The sequence below is a fragment of the Podarcis tiliguerta genome, assembly GCF_965153285.1.
Source record: "Podarcis tiliguerta genome assembly, chromosome: 2".
In the NCBI taxonomy this organism is placed as follows: Eukaryota; Metazoa; Chordata; class Lepidosauria; order Squamata; family Lacertidae; genus Podarcis; species Podarcis tiliguerta.
The window spans coordinates 39,331,365-39,351,659 of record NC_139535.1 but is presented as its reverse complement, the minus strand read 5'-3'; the positions used below and the strand labels follow the sequence as shown (position 1 = coordinate 39,351,659).

General features: G+C 44.4%; 1 protein-coding gene across 6 annotated transcripts in view; it reads left to right on the top strand.

Moving 5' to 3' along the window:
* PLXNA1 (plexin A1) overlaps nucleotides 1–20,295 on the top strand; it is a 298,111-nt gene that overhangs the window by 56,910 nt on the left and 220,906 nt on the right. For all 6 annotated transcript variants that reach the window (XM_083418456.1, XM_083418455.1, XM_083418458.1 and 3 more), the window contains exon 3: nucleotides 9,576–9,758. In XM_083418456.1, coding sequence (XP_083274582.1) covers nucleotides 9,576–9,758 — 183 coding nt within the window. The remainder of the gene's footprint in view (nucleotides 1–9,575; nucleotides 9,759–20,295) is intronic.

Genomic DNA, 20,295 nt, shown 5'->3' with positions numbered 1-20,295 from the left:
TGAAATGAAACAAGGGTGTTCATAGAGTTCTCTTTTCTGTTGAAGATGTCAGGAAGCCCGGAAATGAATGGCCCTAAGGGACAGCTGAATTACTAGCCACTTAATAAAGCTAAACGAATGAATATTGTCTTTCCTGTCCACTCCTTCATTGCCCTCATAAGTGGGCTTGAAGTAAAGTAATGAATCAAGAAGACATCTACGTTTCACCCTGGCAAAGTGCTTTCTCGCTCTCTGTGTGAACTCTTGTGTCCTTCGGTCGAGTCTGGCCAAAAGGCAAGCAAATGCCCAGAGAAAAATAGTATTCTGCCAGCCAATAACAACTGGAAGCTAAGCCCCGCTATTAATGGCAGATTCAGTGTGCACAGGCTCTCTGTGCCTATATAGTGAAAAAACAGGTACAGCTGGAGAATGTGATTTAGGTAGTTGTGAGGTTGGGCCTGCTGTGAACCATGCCAATTTCCCTTCATTATTGGCAGGAGAATGAAGGCTCTTGTTAACCTGAGAGCTGGATGTCTGCTTCAGCAAGCAGTGTGGATGTAAGTGACCTTGTGCTTCAGAAGTGTACTATTGTCAGGAAGGAATTATCTGCCCTACATGATGTGGCTGGCTCTGATAGACCAGTGTGAGAATTTCGTATTGCAGCCCAGGCCCTTCTGCTCTCAGAAAGCGCCCCAAATCTGCTTTCTTCCCACCAAATAGTCCGATTGGATCTGGCCTCTTATTGGTGTGGCACCTGCCTGTGCATCCCTAACGAGTCATTTTGCTGCTAACAAGCTAATTGCTGGCATAATTATTTATTGAGGTGGTGTCAGTGTAGCATGGCAGGCGGGTGGCAGGCACTCTTCCGCAGCCCGGGAATGCAGCTGTATTTGTCGCTTCCCAGAGAGTTTGTTGAGACAAAGCAGAGAAGAGTAAACACCATAAACATTTATGCTCTTGCATATTCAGCAGCAGATGAGGTTGAGGAAGCTGCAAATTGGAGTGGGGAGAGCAGTGTGGAACAAAGATTGCACTGGCTGAGAGGTGCTGCCAGAGCTTAAATACCTTCATTGGTTATGCTCCAGCCCTCCTGGAAGTAGAATTTTTTTATAACCCCCTTTCTGCCACCATGCTATACATTCTAAGAGCTGAAGAAATTAAGACGTAATGCACAGGCCTTGCAGGGCAAAGGTCATGTGACCAAGGTGAAAGGTCCATGGAATAATGATGGGGATGTCACATTCAAAAGTGTATTAGCTCTGTTATTACTTAGTGTCTGTGCGTGGCTAAATTTTCAGAACTCGGTGGAGCACATGGGCTGAATATCATCCCTTGAGATTAATTCATTCCTATCCTGGGGCACATTCCCCCCCTCTTGCTCCGCCCTGTGCTTCTCTTAGACTGCATATTTCACATTAAGATGTGACCCTGCATTCAACTATGCAGAACAATTAGGTATTACTTCTACATTTTTATGTATGCCTTTATTGCATTCTGCCCTGGCTTTTAAGTTTTTAAAAATATTTGTCTTCTGAATGTCGGCAAATTTAGAGCTGCGTATTTTAAAATTAATTAATGTGTATAAATAAACAATTGGGCAGCGTCCTCTTCCTCCTCACCAAACCGGGAAAGGTGTCATTCCTGTCTGCAGCTAAAGTGGTCCCCTTCTGTCGACTTTGTGAATTATTTCTCAGGCCTAATTACTACTATTTATTATTTGCTGCTTCCTCATCACAAACCTCTGTTAAAATGAGCTATGGGGATTCAGGAACAGCTGAGCAAGCAAAAGGAGTCACAGCTGTGAATTGGTTTTCTGGGTCTGAGTAGGCTTCCTCAGCTTCCCTGGTTTTTTTTTGAATTTTGTTTTTAGTTGCTTTCTCCATCACCCTGTTTACTGAAGTGCAGAGGGTCAGGGGTTAGCTGTTATTGCCTTCAAAGGTGCGGGTCTGTGAGTGACTGTTGCAGTTGTGTGGCTGCCTGCTGAGGCCCTTTAACTGCACAACTTGAGAGGAATTGTTCTATGCTTGGCAGTACAAGGGCGGGAGGAAAACAACCCAGAGGAAAGCAAGCAGGGGTTTGGGCCTGAAAGACCACACATAACTGGATGGTTAAAAAGGCATCCCGGCTGGATACAAATAGGATGCGAAAATAAATGGTTCGTCTTCACAAAGTGTCCATTCTTGCCCCAAAGCTGTGTTTGTATTAGCACCAATTTTTGTTTACTTCTAATCCATTTCCTGCACTGCCAGCCTACAAAATGCTCAGAAATCATGATTCCGTTGCCAGGGATTTATAGTAGTAGTTAGATTTAACAGATACACAAGTGACCTTTTATTTATTTGGATTTTGGTGCCATTTGGGAATATCACAGTAAGGTTTTGAGTGTATTTGTTTTCAGCAGGAAGGAGCCATGTGCTTGTTACTTACAATTACTTTTTAGGAATGTTCTAATGATTAGATTATGAAGCTTGTGATATTTAAGCTTTTGAGGAAGCCTAGGAACATTTAGCCCTAAGAATCCGTATTAAGTCTCCCCCCGCCCCCCGTTATAGCTACTCCCTTATGTCCAGCTATTCACGACTGCCACAGAGATTGAAAGGAAAAGAAGGAGGGAATCCGGTCTCTGTAGTTTCCCCTTGTTGATATTGTTGGGTCTCCTATTCTCTGCTTGGCTTCAGGCAAAGATTTACACAAGCAGGCAGTCACGCAAGCTTCAGTAACGAGCATCTATTTGAAAGCTATGTGTCAGGCTTAAACTATCTGGAAAATTTCTGTCAGAAATAGAATTCTGCTTCTGTCGCCTCTCACATCCTGCCTAGATAGTACTTCTGGTGGATTGTATTGTAAATCAGAGTTGGTATGAAAAAATTAGAGGTGTGGGAAATTCCATACGGATGTTGGATCTCTGTACCTGTGTCTAGCTTTCATCCAAAATTAGGCGATTGTAAACTTACGCACATCATGCTCAAGTCCCACTAAAAGTGTGCATTGGGTTGCAGCCTATGTACCCTTGCTCTGGGCTGACTTTTAGGGACTGGTGCATGCTGATTATATCATTGGTGGGTACAGAACCTTCAGGACAGTGCAAGCTGCAGCCTGTATGGTATGGGTTAGGCCTGGCTACAGATTGGCTACGCCACTTTTCTGCCCTGAATGTGCGGTTTGGCAGTGAGCACATAAAAGAAAAGGCAAGGAGGTGCAATAGTGACAAATGAGCTGAGAGTTGTGCACAGCTAAGTGGCTTGCTATCCATATATAGTGTACAACTTTGTCAAATATTTCTCAAAGCCAATTAATTCACCACCCTCAATATGTGTTTTTTTAGGAATGTGTGCACATATACAAGTCCTAGGTGTGATGCTCTTACTACATTGCTGACTAAAGCTGCCCCCTTTGCACTTCCACTTCAGCCTGCAAATTTAAATGCCCATGGATGCAATTCCCTGTTTGCTAGGAACTTGTGTACTTCTGAGTGCATCTGGGCCCTTTCTTTTAGCAGTGTTCTCTCGGCTTGGCTTGGCAGTTGTCCGTTCTGGGTGTGCAGTGAACCCACTGAAGATTGCTGCGAACTGTATCTCTTTCATTACTGTACTGCTGTATTCTGCTGGAACTAGCAGAGCCCAGGATTTTTTGGTGTGCACCTTGTGGTTATTTCAACTCACACATTGCCATTCATGGTATTTGAGTACTTCAATTGTTTCTCTCTTCGGTCTTCCTCTCTGTTTTCTCTGCATCCCCCAGACCCTGAAATTCATGGCCAGAGACTGCTGGACTAGAGGTTGTCATGGCAACAGCTCTCTTCCTGCTGAGGTGGAGATAGGAACAGATTTCATGGTTCAAGGAATTTCCCCATTCCTGACCCCTCCTTCCCTCCTTCCTTGTGGTGTTTTCTCCACATCTCCCTGTCATCCTCTCTTAGTACCAAGCTGCTAGGCCCGCCTCAGAAGCCGACGGGAGCATACACACTGTGTGTTAACTGCAGACATTTTGCCATCCTTCTTGCCTCCTCCCTGTGCCATGATCTGTGACAGACTTAGGCTGGGGCATCTCATGGGATGCTTGCAAGGAAGATCTCATTCAAGGTATACTATATGAATGAAAAGGCTGAGGAGGAAAGAAGAGGACTTCTCCAGGCCCTAATCACTTGCGGTTTCCCTGCCTCCTTTTTTTTTGAACCAAAATGTTGGTGAACCTCAGTTCTGGAGGCAACTGTCAGCTTGGCAGACTAGGGTTCAGCTTAGGCAAAGGCAGAAAAATCTTGCCCAACGTTTTTTGTCTTTTGGTCAGAAAGCAGTGTGTTTGGGCAACTTGGCCCTTTCAGGCCTTGTTTCCTCATTTCAAATGTGAAATAGGTTGTTTTAGGTTGATGTCTGTGAACTGCCCTGAGACCCCGGGTATAGGGCGGTATATGAATTAAATAAATAAATAAATAAATAATAATAATAATAATACAGTCATACCTTGGAAACCGAACACCTTTGCACTCTTTGGTTCTCAAATGCCGCAAACCTGGAAGTGAGTGTTCCGGTTTCTGAATGTTCTTTGGAACCTGAATGTCCGGCGTGGCTTCCACGGCTTCTGATTGGCCGCAGGACCTTCCTGCAGCCAATCAGAAGCTGTGCCTTGGTTTCCAAATGTTTTGGAAGTCGAACGGGCTTCTGGAATGGATTCTGTTCGGCTTCCAAGGTATGACTGTAATAATAATGTCCAAATGACAAATGGTATGGGCAGACTAGGATTCCACTTTACCTGGCCATCTTCCAGCTGCTTGGGAGAGAACAATACAAGTTATTCTTAGTCTAAACTCCTACAGAGTTAGAATCACTTTCCTACAAACAAGACTGCACCAGTTTTTGGAAGTATCAGAATTGGTGATAAAGAAACACAGATTTTGTACCTAGAAAAACTGATTCTGTGACCTGCATTAATTGTGCAGATCTTCCTATATGTGCCTCTTTATTGCACAATTTATTCTGCTTATGAATTTTGAGAGAGTACTGGGGGCACCAGTCACAAGTTGGCTGCTATGGGAGTGGTGTGGCATAGCACAAAATGGTGGCCATGCAGAGCATGGAAAAACACAAAACTAGAGGCAGCCCCCCCAGCAGCTTGATTAAGACCATAGTTGAACTTTTCGACCATATTCAATCATATTGGATAATTGCTGAGAAGTGTTCTATTATTGGGCTAGCTGCTTAAGTGAGTCATGGGCCAGCTAGGCTTTTTGGCATTATCCTCAGCTCCTTCAGACCCAGGACCCAGTTTTAACCCAAACATGCATTTGGAGACCTTTTTCTAAATCTTTTACCATACATTTGCATGATAGTAGAGCTCCAGTAGTGACCTACCTTGGATCAGGCTCCTGGCCCACTAGTTGAAGACCAGTGATCTAGACCCATTTTGGCATGGATTTGGCAGATGATTTACTCCACCGGGGTAAATGTTGGCTTGCTGGTTCAGCTGGACTCCTTAGCAGATGCCATTGATGATTCCAGATTGCCAGGCTGCCGTGAGGTGACCCCTGTCCTTCTTGAAATATAGTTTTTAGAAGGTGGTACCAGGAAATTTCCAACTCACACCCTGGTTCATGGCAACCCTCTTGGGCTGCTTGGAGTTCTGAGAAAGAGTTGTTTCTCAAATTGTTTGCAGTTTGAGAAAGCCCTTGGATCCTACTTTTGCTTCCTCATTCCCATGTGGTGGCCATCTTTGGAGGGCAGGTTTCTTTGTTCTGCTGTGCTCTTCTGCACTAGCTTCAAGCTTGTACTGCTGAGGGCTTTTTGAGAAATTCATGGGGCTTTGAATCCAAAGCTGCCAGTCCCCTGCCTCACAGTGCCCCATTCCGGGACTTTCTACTGTGATACATTCAGTGGGAGCTCACTGCCAACCTGGGCAAAGCTTAAGCCATTGCTGTGGTGAAGCCGCCCTACCTGCCTCTCCCTCCCTCCCCCCCCGGCCATCTGGGCAGTGTTAATTGCACTCTTCCTGTATACAGTGGTACCTTGGTTCTCAAACGTAATCTGTTCCGGTACATGATTTGACTTCCAAAACGTTTGAAAACTGAGGCGCAAAGGGCTGTCTGCAAGTTCAATTGGAAAAACTGAAAAACACGCAGTGGAAGCCGTTCAACTACCGAGGCATGTTCAGAAACGGAAGCAATTACTTCTGGGTTTTTGGTGTTCGAAGACCAAAAAATTCGGCTTCCGAGACGCTCGTAAACAGAGGTACCACTTTACCTCATTTTTTACTACTCCAGTTACAGTGGGAGGTAACTGCCTGGAAGCATGCTAAGATACGATTGCTTTCTCTCCCTCTCTCTGATCAAGCATAGGTAAGGTTGTCTCTGCAGGAATTTTGTGACCCTGCAAACAATAGTCCTTTGGCCTAGCCTAGCTGGTTGAATACAGAAAGGAAGTTTACAGCTGAAACGAAATTAGTTTATTCTGCAAGGGCCTGCAGATGGATTGGGAGTATTAAAACTGCCCTCCACTGTTTTGGCATTTCGGGCTAACACACCTTCTCCCCCTCACCCCACCCCAGTGTTTTAGAAGCCACATATCAGTAAACGTATGTACAATAAATGCTATGGCACACGTAGGATTTGTCACTAGCGTGAAAGGCAAGGGAAGATAAGCCTTGCCGGCTTCTTCTCTATTTTGGATATGGCTTGCTAAAAATACACTCTATAAAGCTATTCTGCAGACCTCTCTTGGTCTCCCAGAGACCTGAACAGCCTTGCAACTGTTCTGTGAACAGGGTCCACTTCATCCTACCCCCACCCAGTCCTCTCATCCCTTGTTGAACTCTGTCTGTCTCTGGGGCAGAATGTAGGAGTTGTTTAACATCTGTGCAGACACAAGGGCCGGCAGCTTAGGACAGGATGTGGGCAACGTGGTGTCCATGCGAAACTACAGGGAGGAATGTAATATGGGTGGATTCTGTAGTTTGCATGTGTGCGTCTGCAGCTTGCAAGCACATTCCTCTTGCCGCCCATGAGATACAACATTCCCTATTTAGGAGTGACCTGGGGGAGAACTGGAAAGCACACAGGTGCAGAATTATATAGTGCCATTCCCCTTGGGCCCTGTAGCACAGATGCGAAGAGCTGCACAATGAATCCTTGAGACTGTGATAAAAGCTGACAAGAAGAATTCCTCAAGTGGTGCTGGTTAAAACATGTGCATGGAAGGCCTCGTCTCTTGTTAGACCAGCTGCTAGTCCCAGTATCTTGGCCCCTGTAAAAGGACAGGCAACTTTTTTCCACATGCTTTAGACCCTTTACAACACTACGCTCACTTTACTGTGTGGTTTCAAAGTAGGTTTAGGCACCAGGCAGCTGTCATAAAGCAGGGAGAGATGGCTAGGCCCTCTCTAGCATTCTAATCTCCAAGAACAGATTCTTTCAGTGGACATTCAACCCGCTTAAACTCTGAATGTGTGTATTTTCTCCTTTCTGCTCCTGTCCCTTTTTCCTTGTGTTGTGTCCATTGTAAGCCATTCTGCAAGGGCATGCCTATGTTATCTTTTGTACAGAGTGTGGTGAACTTTACAGCATAAATAATGGCAGTGGTAATGATAATAATAGTAATAAACTAATAATAGTAATAGGTAAACATAGAACTCTTCTGCCTCAAAGTAGCAGCAGAGGTCTTTTATCTAAAGGTGCTCCATTAGCTGAAGCAGATCTATATCTCTCTCCACCTGGAGAAGACTAATTAGATGAGAGATTTGCTGCAACACAAGCTAATATTACCAACTGTGGTTTATTAAAACAAGAATAAGCTGTGTGCCCACATGCTCCCTCTTCACTCCCCCCATCCTTCCTCCCTTCATAATCGTGGGTGTAGCCAGGATTTTTGTTGGGGGGGGGCAGGCCTTTTGTTAGGGGGGCAGAACCTCAGTTCGCTATGTATTTATATTGATTTTTATTTATTTCGGGGGCCAGCTGCCCCCCCCGCCCCCCTCCGTGGTTATGCTGATGCTTCATACGTCCAGCTTCAGCAGAAATTTCCTGATTTCTACTGTTTCTTTTGAAGAGGGAAAATATGGTTTAAAGTCTCTCTCCAGACCTGTAGCTGATCACTTCCGTTTTCTGTAGTTTATCTCTTTGGCAAAGTGGCACAATTGGTAGGTATGTAGGTCACCATTCTTTTGGAAACATTAAGTGAACAAAGAATATGGGGAAGTGACGGTTATTCCATTCATGGAAGGTTGCCCTTTAAATGGTTACAACACCCTGGTCAGTTTGCTGCTTTTTCTAGCAATTTACAGTCTCAACTTGAAGAGGACTATTCATGTAGCTGTAAACCATTGAAAAGGATACAGGAGCATAAAGGTTGCTATGACCTGCCATTAGGGTATTTGATTGAATCAAAAGTTGGCCTTAATGTGATGTGGATAATGGCAAGTTCCAAAGCTTCTACACTGAAAAGATTGACGCCTCACAGATGCAAAGCGAACCTTATATGACACTTGTAAAAGTGTAAGTTCCTCAAATTAAGAGGTTCAGTAGACACACATGGTGCAAGGCGGTCTCTTAAGCTGATTAGCATGTTGTTAATTAGTCTCACCCAGGTAGCTTGTAAACAAAGAAATCTTCACCAAAACTGGGGGTGCAAGGAAAGAGTGAGGAAGGAGTTTGCAGGTGCAAAACCTGTTTGCAGCCCCTGGGACTGCATCTCTGTTATTGCATCTGAACTGGGCCTCAGGTTGCTGCATCTCTGCCCTATACAGGCGTAGACTGAGCATTGTGCTAACTATGCAAGAGAATAGGATCCTGGCATACTGGTGACCTACTGTGCAATTTGCTGAGGCCACTCTTGAAAGAAAGATTTGCAGTTGAAACAGGTCCGTGTTAAAATTGCAGCTTGTGCTCACTTTACCTTGCAATGAGCATACTAGATAGGGTTTGTATTGGTGTGTTTACCACAAAAACATACTACAAGGAGACAGGGCTAGTTCCTACAGTTCATACGCACTTAAAAAGCAATGTTGCCACCTTGTTATGGGGTAGAAGCCAGTGCACACTAAATGTTAACATGTATTTGCCTCTCCCATGAAGTGTGTGAAGCGTCTCTTACTTGCTGCATCCCAGCAGTTTTTGTTTTTGTTTAATTCAAGTGTATTGATTTTTACAGTAATTTTATATAGATGTAGGGACTTCAGAAATGCTACCTTTTTATTTTGGTTTCATTCCTTCACTTTGATAATTTCCACATTTAGGAACTGTCCCATGTCCTTGTTTTGCACTCTTCTGAAAGTGGAAATTAGATGGTGAAGTGGTGTACCACATATCCTGATATGTGCCTGTGGAATTGTGGAATTTTTTAAAGGAACATTGATGGAGTGAGAGGCTGCACGGGCCTCTTGAAATTCATGGGAAGGAATAGGAAGAGGGTTTTTAAGAGAGTTCTCTCACCTGTGACTGCCTTACACATGCGTTCCTAAGGAAGCCATCAGCAACTGCACTAGAATTATATGTTTTTGTATCTGTGGTGACTTTGCAGATTTCTGTACCGTTTTTGCATTCACAGCCATTTGCATTATATGCTGGAATGCTGTCAAACAGCTAATCTCTTTCTTCCCTTTCTCTCCCACAGCCCCTGCAAATTGATGACAATTTCTGTGGTCAGGATTTTAACCAGCCATTGGGTGGAACAGTCACCATTGAAGGTGTGCCGCTCTTTGTGGACAAGGAGGATGGCATGACATCAGTGGCTGCGTATGACTACCGTGGGCACACCGTGGTCTTTGCTGGGACACGGAGAGGCAGGATAAAAAAGGTAGGGGGCAATGAAGCTCTTTCTCTGGGGTTTTGTAGGGTTATGTTGCTTGGACCATAAGAGGGCAAAAGCCAGAGGGTGAGAGCAATGGAATGGAAGGGGCAGAATGTGCACAATTTCTTCATAACATTTGGAGCTATTTCTGTATGGAAGGATTTGACCTTGAACAACTGTTACTTGCTTTTTTCTAGTATCCCTTCCATCTGCTCTTTCAGCAAAAGTATTACCCTCTGTACAATCTCTCCTGGGGCAGAAATATTTTAAAAATACAGGCCAATATTACATGTCAAGTGCCTTTTTCTGTGCAATGTGCTAAAGCCAGATTGCTTTTCTTCATGTCTTCAGCAAGTCTTGTAGGGAAAATAGCAAATAGCAGACTCAGCTGGTCTCTTTAAAAGGTCTCCTTAGAGCAGGCTTCCTTCTCGTTTAGAGGACCTTTGCCAGCCTTTTTGAGGTTGCCATCATTTCTGCTCTACCTGCCTTTGCCATGAAGTTGCTTTGCTACTTTCTTGTTAGCTTCTGCAGTTTTGCCACACACATTTGCCTGTGTTACACTAAGCAGATGCATTTTGGGGGGAAATTCCTGAGGACGATGTCTCTGCTCTGTCAGCAAGAACCAAAGAACTCTGATAACTGTGCATACGCCTTGGAGACTGCAGAATAACTCTGATGTGGATGATTTAAAACATCTGTGGGCCTAAGTCCACAAAGTAGAGGGAACTCATCCTTCCCCAGCTACACAAAGGGTTCTTGTTGCTGGTAATTAGCAAATAGCTGTATGCCTCTCCTCAATATCTCCACAGGGCATGGGTTTCCTGTTATCATAACATCGTTCCTATAATTACAGCTGGCTATTCCCTGTGTAAACACAGCCGGCAATAACTGCATCTTCTACCAGGCAGAATTGTATTTAGGGCCTTAGCAGAATTTTTTAGGAAGCACCTAATCAAGTAGGGGGCTCCTCTTTACCCAAGGCATGTTGATACTGGGGTCTGAACTAAGGAATGGCTTGAATTTTGAGTTGCTTCCACCTTTGATATTTTTGCCCCTCCCTGACGAAGGTTCTAATTTTCAAAGCTTATAAGTATTTTCTAGTACAGAAGTCAGTGTAGTGTCTTTTGAATGTGAATGTAGAGAGGAAGGCACGCAGTGGCTTAGTATATGCATTGGATGTATTAGTCTCTTGGGAAGAACAAAATCCTTGTACAAACAGAGTATATAATAGATGCAGGTGTGCATTAGTGGAAGTCAGCATGTGCTCATCAAACTCAGCTGAGAACGTTGCACATTTTGCTGCAAAAAAGGACTCGGGTTTGCTATAGGAGCACCCAATAGCCAATTCTGTGTCCCTGAGGAGGTGTACAGTACATGTATGACACATGTGTGAAAACGTGTTTAACCCATTCATACTTAACATGCATTTTTTAATATGTATATCTTAAAAGCATAATGTGTGAAGTGTTGGGTTGTGGCCCTTAAGATTGTGTCTTGGAAGCATAGCTTAGGAAAGGACTGGTGCGCAACATGCTAATTACGGATGTGGGGTGGCAGGAGCTTTACTCTGTTGATCGAACATTCTGAATTTGCTCTTCATCTTGCCCTGCTTGGAGTCATCTTGTCTATGTGGAATGTTTTTCTAGCACAGGGAAACTGGTATCTACGTCTAATCCCCGCAGACTGAGAACAAGCAAGATACTGATTTTTAGTTCAGTAAATCTGGACTGCAAAGACTGGCCTGAGGCCAGGTTGAAGGTCATTTTTAGGACATGTGATTAAGACAGTGTAGGCCCCACATAAGCAGAGAAGAGTTGTTTTGTTTATTAGGAAGGTACGGTAAATAGAGTTGGTTTTGGAGCTTTTTTTAGTCTGTAGCCTTCTCAGCTCAGCACTAGGAAAACTGTGAAACCCCAAGGTAGTGTCGTAGCTGTTGTATTACAGAAATCTAGGTGTTTTGTTCAATAAGAACAATCTAGACTCTGCCACTTTGAAGCAAAAACTCATCTTAGCCAACTTTGTTCTCTGCTCTAAATATGAGACCTCCTCAGAAAAGACAGCTCATCTAGACAGCAGGCGAAGCGATATATCAGTATTTTAAGAGAGAACACACCCCATGAGGTGGCCTTAAGACTGATCTTATAGGCCTCATCATTCAAAGATTACAGATATTTTGTTTGAACAGCCAAAGTGGGTTACTTCTTATAGGAGACTGAATTATAGGAGATACAAGGTATTGGGAGGAGTGGCTTTGTCACAGCTGCTTAAGAACTTCAAACAGAGGTGTACACCGCGGCAGCTAAAAAAGCCAATGCAATTCTGGGCTGCATCAATAGGAGTATAGCATCTAGATCAAGGGAAGTTATAGTGCCACTGTATTCTGCTCTGGTCAGACCTCACCTGGAGTACTGTGTCCAGTTCTGGGCACCACAGTTCAAGAAGGACACTGACAAACTAGAATGTGTACAGAGGAGGGCAACCAAAATGGTCAAAGGCCTGGAAACAATGCCTTATGAGGATCGGCTAAGGGAGCTGGGCATGTTTAGCCTGGAGAAGAGGAGGTTAAGGGGTGATATGATAGCCATGTTCAAATATATAAAAGGATGTCACATAGAGGAGGGAGAAAGGTTGTTTTCTGCTGCTCCAGAGAAGCGGACACGGAGCAATGGATACAAACTACAAGAAAGAAGATTCCACCTAAACATTAGGAAGAACTTCCTGACAGTAAGAGCTGTCCGACAGTGGAATTTGCTGCCAAGGAGTGTGGTGGAGTCTCCTTCTTTGGAGGTCTTTAAGCAGAGGCTTGACAACCATATGTCCGGAGTGCTCTGATGGTGTTTCCTGCTTGGCAGGGGGTTGGACTCGATGGCCCTTGTGGTCTCTTCCAACTCTATGATTCTATGATTCTATGCTTCATGAATTAAGGTTGCTCTGCATCAGGGTTTCCCAAACTTGGGCCTCCAGCTATTTTTGGACTACAATTCCCAGCATCCCTGGCCGCTGGTCCTGCTACCTAGGGATAATGGGAGTTGTAGTCCAAAAACAGTAGGCGATCCAAGTTTGGGTAACCTTGCTCTACATGGAGACAATCTGGGTGTGGAGACATATATGTGCTTTAAAGTATGTCTGTGGCACAAACATTTCCCCCACTGCAGATATGCAGATTCGGCAGATGCTGTGAATTATTTATGTACAGAAAAAGTGTAATGTAGAGCATGAGGTCTTTTTAATGGTGGAGCTTGGTGCTTTTTTTATGTCTTGGGTATATGGAAAAGCTGGACTACACCATTGAGAGAGAGGACCTGGTGTACACCTCTGTTTGAAGTTCTTGAGCTAGCAATCTACGCTCTCAGCCACACTGCTGTAACTGTTAGGACACCCATACTCTTGATTCAGTGGAGCAGTAAGACTTCATTCCCTTTTGGGCAGTAGCACCTGTTCTTGATATTTCCTGACTTCTTTCCGATAAAAAGAGGCACCAGAATGGCTGGCGGCCTCTAGTCCAAATGGATTGTGAGAGATTTCACATTGTCAGGGCTTTGGCTTTGTAGCCATGAAGACTGAGAGAAGACACAGGCAGATTGTCATCCCTTTTGGATTGATATGTGGTCTGAAGTGATTGGTGTCTCACTTCTACCATTTTCTCTTCCACTTTTAAGGTTCCAAATTGCAGGCTTTAAAGAGTTCTCTGCTGGGGCAGTTCTGCATGTGTGAGTGTGTGGACGGACATGTGGCAGGAGGATAGATGAAACCACTGAGATGGTGTGCTTTAGCATCCAATTGTTTGTCTCTGGTGAATCCTGATGTTTGCTTCGTGTCCAGAAAATTTCTTCCTTTGGTGGTAGTTTCCTCCTCCCTTAGAGGGAAATGAGGGGCAGATGGGGCTTGTCAACCTGGGAAGGTTGCCCTTCAAGGAGAAGGAAGCTCTAATCCTAAACCTCTGCTGCCTTGCTGCTATATTCATTCATGAGAAAGTCTTCTTGAGTAAACCCAGAGGAAAAATCTGTGGGAGAAGAAAATACTAAGGAGTAAACCCTACATGAATCCAGATTGAAATCCCTAAGATAGTTGGATAGCGTCTTATACGCCTCCCTCCTGCAGCCAGGTTGGTGCCAAACACCATGCTTTCTACGTCAGCAAGGCTGGGAACGGAGTTTTGTCCAATGGGCAGCCAGGGACCTTCATACACGGTACCCAGGCTTGTACCCTGGAGAGGGCACTTCAGTGCTCCTAACACAGAGAAAACAAGGAGGCAGCAGTTAGGAGTTACCGGTCTCTGCAGCCACAACAGGCATTGTGATTCTCCTGTGGGTTGACTTTACCCCCAGAGGCACAGTATCTCGAGACAGATGGCTGTCAACAACAACAAAAACATTCTGCCTCTTCCCCTAATTTTTCCTTTCTTCCTGCCCTTTTGATTGGCATATTGTTAAGATTGAAGACGCAATTGCCCTGCAAAGAAGCACAAAAGCATCTTCTGGGTCTACAAAGCAATGCCCCTGGTAGTTAGGTTGGTAAAGAATGCAGTTATAGGGTTAGTTAGGTCTGAAACTAGTTTCAGCTGACTTTTCAGAGCTTCCCTGCCCTCAACTTTGTATGCCAGCTAGTCCCAAAAAATGCTAAAAATAACCAAACGTTCAAACAGGGAAGAAAAGGACCTTGTACCTTTGTCATATGTCAGTTTTGAGTGCAACATATAGCGGAACTGTAGTGGGGCTTAACCCCCCTGAAGTATCTTCATATGTCAATGTATAAAGTGGTCTGTGTCCCCTGCTTTAACCTTGAGGTAGTGGTGTGTGTGTGTGGAACTCCTGGGGTGACATCGAGAACTTGGTTTTTTTCAGCAAGGGCCGCCTGACTGAGATTGGAAGATGGGGAAAACGCTGCCTCAGCAGTTACTTGATCCTCCTAGGGAGCCCTGTGCAATCAGACCCTGCCCCTGGCTGTCTCTGCAGCTACAGCAGGAACACAATTCTCCCAGGCTTCCTTCACTCTTCTTCCCCCAACCTAGAGGTAAATAGAGGATGGGACGTGTGGCTACAGAGATGTATATAATGGGAGGCATTATGTGAAGACTGCAAAAGAGATGGGGAACAGTTATATTACTAGGCACAGGACAAAATATTTGAGGGATGCAAGGCCTGAGAATTATAGGCAGTTTGCTGGCTAGGAAATGTTGCAGGAAGGACCCTGTGTGACACTGGAATTAAGTTTTCCTAAAGGCTTCCTGATTGTTTTGACTCCTAGTTCTTTTTAAAACCCAGTCCCTGTGCATATATAACATTGGGTTGTAGCCAGCATTAATCCTTCTCGGAGCTGAACTACTGGAATTAATGGCCATGTCTAACTTAAAGGTCCATTGATTTAAACGAGTCTACTCTGAGTAGGATTAATGCTGGCTATAACTCCTCACTCTCAAAAACAGAGAGCAGAAGCGGATGGGTGAAATAATGGGTGAACTTTCTACAGGGTGAATAGCTGGAGATGTGGGGCAGTAGCATAGCCTTCCATGCAGCTCACACAGTGGCTGTCTGCAGTTTCTGTCTCCTGGCAGGGTTGTTAATCCTTTCGCTTAAAAGCAGCAAAGCTTGTGCCAGAATTCCCTTTGGCACTTTGGTGAAAAGGCTGATCCTGGCACTGTGTGGCAAGGAAAATCTTCCCATCTCCTGTTTCTCGTAAAAGGAGGTAGAACAGATGCAGTCCTTGAGAAGGAATGTGGGCGCTGCAGGAAGGGGTGTGGCTAGCTTAAGGCATGCTTCCTCAATGTGCTCAACAGTTAGCTCAGACTTTCCCTTGCCAGTCGCCTATGGGTGTGCTGCCCCTCAGACGTGTATTTAGAACCTGCCAAAGGCTGCAGGCACACCATACATTGAGCTCCCCAATAATCTTGGGAAGTGCAGTTTGTTAAGGGTGCTGGGAATTGTAGCTGTGTGGGGTGAATTGCATTTCCCAGGATTTTCTGTTGTGTGCATCCTATGTACGAAGCCACAATTGGATGCCACTGCCTGGGTTTTTCTACTTCAAGGTGCATTCACCACCTCACAGGAGTCACTCTCATGAAAACGTCATTACGAAGAACAAAAGTGTTGCTTGAGCTAGGAGGCTGGGGTGGAGAGGATAGGAATTATGCTGAAGAACCTTGGGCTGCATCCTCTTTCATGACTGTTATAAATATGGAATAGCTCTCCTGGTTCAGGGATGGAAATCCTGTGTCGTCTTGTACTACAGCTCCATTATCTCTGACCATTAGCCATGCTAGCTAATGCTGATGGGGATTTGACTCCAGCAACATCTCAACGGTCACAGGTTTCACCTCCCTGCTCTATTTGGTCTGTGAGCTGGGAAACTGCTCTCATTTCTCTGTCACTTGGAGCAGTTTGCACTGGCAGAAGTGCTTTGGCCACCAGTATTCAGTGATCATAAGACTGGAAGAAATCTCAAAGGTATTGAGTTGAGCCTCTGTCCTGCATTCAGGGTCCCCTCTCTGGGACTTAGGTGTACTTTGTTGCATAAATTGTGGCTTATGCATTGTGTTCATTGTGTCTCAAGGAAAATGACCTAATGAGCTTGGAAGGATAATCATATTAAGAAATGCTGGAAATGCTTAAAAAGATATGGCTTATCTTAAGTTAGAACTCACCAAAGCTCAGCCCCAGGTCACGGTATTTAAAATATTTGTTCTGGACATGTGATGTCATAATACAGTGGATTAAATTCCTTTCCCTCCACTGAGAAGTAGCCATACCTTTCCACTGAATGAGACCTTTCAACAACTCAGCCATGCCTTGGTTCGTTTGTCTCAGGAAAAGACAGATGTGCATGGAGAGCTGTTGTGTTTGCAAATTCATGGGTGCCTACATCTGTAGTCTGAGAAACCCCAGTGCCTGTGTTGCTGGATATGGGCAGTGCTGCTTCCTGCCTAAGTTTGTGCAATATCGGAGGTCAAAGGGGAAGATAGGCAAGCCTTCTCCAGAAGATGGCCTTAAAAGAAGATTGTGAGCTCATGTCCTTGTAGAATGACCAGGGCCCCTCTTCTCCATGGAGAGCAGCCTCTTCTCTCCATGCTATCCTGCCCTCTTGCATTTGTTCAGGATGCCAGATGCAAACGCACAGAGCCCCTTTGTCCCAGGGAGCAACAGTGCAGGCTTGGCCCTGTTTGCTGTGCCTTGATAGACATGCCTCAGACAGTTGCCTCTCTGAGGATGGTCTGCCAGCCGACACCTGTTGCAGCTGTAGCCTCACCCTTGACCTGCCCTTCCTCATCCTGTCTCTTCTGTCACCCCTCCCCCCTTTCCTTCCCTCCCCATTTCCCTTGTGTCTCTTCCTAGCTCTGCACTGAGAAGGGGATTGTCTCATTGGTTCTCGCAACTGGATGGCAATTTCATATCTTGGCATTTGGGAGAAGAGGGGCAGGGGCAGCGATGCTAATCTGGAGCATAGTTTTTCTTTTGTCCTCCTCCTCCTCCATCCTGGAGCTCTTGAGAAAGCGAGACTTCAGAAGTTCTTCTGTACATATATTTCTAGCTGCAACTGAAACTAACAGGTCATACATTACACTCGTCAACACCTCAATTTCTTTAAAGCTGGTGTAATCATACACATTTTTTAAGACAAGTGATACTTAAAACATCATGACACCGACAGACTGGAAACTTAGGCAAGCAAATAAAAGAATCTAATCTTTATGCACTGACCTTCTCCCTGAGGTCCTTAAGAAGTAGGATTTCTTAATTTAGAACTTCGAAAGATGCAGGAATGTGGAGTTGTGAGTGTGTATCTCTGCCCTCCTGTACTGATCCCACCGAGGTGGACGGAGGGGCCTAGCAGTGTGTCATGAGCTCCTACTGTGGTTCAGGTAACAGCATTGCTAGGCTGCACACACTTTTGTTCTTCTTTGTTCCTGCCTCCCTCCTTTGGGTCCTCTCTGCTATTGGTACATTTTATGTGCTTCTGCAAATGTCCAAGATTCCCCTAAGTATGCCAGGAGCTCCCTCAATTTGGCTGCTAAGGGATCAGCACACTGTGCCTGAGCTTGGCATTAGTATGAGTGTTATGCTCTCAAGGCACTTTAATAAAAAATATCTGTGCATCTTCTTTACCTTAAAGAAACTACTGGTAGACACGATTTCTCACCTAAACCTTTGTGGGGTCATATGAACAGCCCTGCTGGTCAGAACACAGGCTAACAGTGGGCAGCCCCCCAAATATAGTCCAGCCCCTCACATAGTCTGAGGGACGGTGGACTGGCCCACAGCTGAAGAAGGTTGCTGACCCCTGATCTACACACTAAAAAAAAACCCCTGGATTGTAGCCAACTAAGTTCTACTCAGAGTAGACCCATTAAAATTAATGACTCCATGTTAGCCATGTCTGGTCATTTCAGTGGGTGTGCTCTGAGTTGACTTAACTCCTCTGAGCAAATGTCTGTCTGTCAGTCTGTGAGTATAGAAGTTCTAGCTTACCCAAATGCAGAAAACAGGCTTCTGGCACAAAGGGAGAGAGAGATTGAGAAGTGGAATTGCAATGCTCCACTTCAGCCTTGTAATTAGGTGTTCATGGATGCCTATGGCAAGTAGAAACTGCCTTTAGGTGCCCATTATTATGGTATGGGAGTCCTCATCCCCCTCTCTCCCAGAAAGTGAGAGTGAACAAAGCCACAGCAGCCACTGTTCCTGGGGGAATATAGCTGGGAGCTGTGGCTGCTGCATTTGTGCTTATGTTCTCTTGCTGTCAAAAGAGGGAGAATATCAACACTGGCTGCCCAGGAAAGCACTACTGCCTTTCTGATCTCTGTTGCTTTCCTGACTGAGAGTCAAGGGGAGAACTCATGTTCAGTCAGAGGTAAAAGAGGAAGGGATGGGTGGGTGCAACTTAGCTAAAAACAAACAAATAAATGTGCATTTGTTACATGGCTAAAATGGAAATTCAATGGGGCAGCTGCACTGTAGGAAGTTATAGTTCCTCTCCCTGATCGGTGGGTTTCTCATTAATTTACTGCTATACACACCTAAACAAAACTGCAGTAAGTAACCATAGCAGGAACTGATAACTTTTTAATCACTAGATATTTTGTTATTTTGGAATTCTATCACCTCTGTAGTGTTATAGAAGAGATGCCCTGCTGGCCTTCCCCCAGTCCCAGTCATTACATTTCTGTTGTCATGGGATTGTTGTGCACAAATGCAATGATCTTTGGATTTGCAAAGGTGACTAAATGTGAAGATGACTTTTTCATATGCTAGGATTGCCACATAGAAGCCACATCCTCTTTGTACTCCCTTGCCTGCGTTGTTTGACTTGTGGTCAAACAGACCACAATTCAAACAGAGAATTACATACTGTATTGCTGTTTTTCTCCACACCAACTCTTTGTTGTTCTTTGTGATTTCCTGTGGAAGATAGTGCAGCTTTTCTACCCCCTTGGTTTTGCCAAAATCTCTTCTTCGCAATTATTTGATTATAATTATTTAATTGGATCACTCTAGATATCCACCAATGCTGTGTTCAGGTTAGATTAGATTGGCATTGCAAGGGAAGAAATAAGTACTAATTATGAACACTTAGAGCATAGCTTGAGATAGGAGTTCTCTGTAGCTTGCTGTATGGCCTTGTGTATTGTCCCAGTTCTTGGTTCCTCCCTGTTTTTGAAAAGAGCAACCTGCTTATTCAGACAGCCACCATCTGTTATTAAACCTACAATGGTCCCAAGAAAGACAGAAGTCCCTTAAATATTGATGAGGGAGAAATGAGACCTTTTGAGCCTATTGCCTCAGGCACTTGGGCATTTACAGATTTTCTGTCACCCTGGTTGGAGTGATGGGGGAAGAGGAGAGATTAAACACTGTGAACCTCTTGGAAGGGGATTATCTGAACACCAAGTTCTGTTGGAGTTTTTATTTGTCTCTCTCAAGGTTGTTTACACAAGTTATCTAGGCTCTATTAGAAGAAATGAGAGCCTTTTAGAGCCAGACTCAGTTCTAGCCAGGAGAGTTTCTCTGTAAATGAGATAAGGTTGGGGCCAATGAGATTAGGATTAGGCCTGGCAGGGAATCTCCTTAGAGATAAGAGAGTGGGGACGCCATAAATAAGGCAGGTAAATTCCAGAGGGATCTGTAGGGGATATGTTTAGGGTTATTATATTTAGGGACTTCTTTCTCAGAGATGTTGGCCAAATATTAGTCTTAGTAGAGGATTCATGTTTATTTCATGATTGGAATGTAGTGGTTTACTATTTCATTATACTTTATCAACAAACTGATCTGAACAGTTTATGAGGAATTGAAAATATGCTGATTGTTGCGTTGAAAGATTAGGATGTTCATCATCAAAGTCTATGAGGAATAACTTGAGAGTTGTTTTTGTCAAGGTACCTCCTGCTCTGTGACAGAATCTTTTGTATTATTTCCAGTCTAATAGTTTATTAACTTCATTGACATATCTCCCATGAAAACTCTCAACTGAAGCAGAAATTGCCAGTCAGCATAGATGACTTTTACACAAGACATTTTATTTTATTTTATTTATGTATATAGTCAGTTACTTT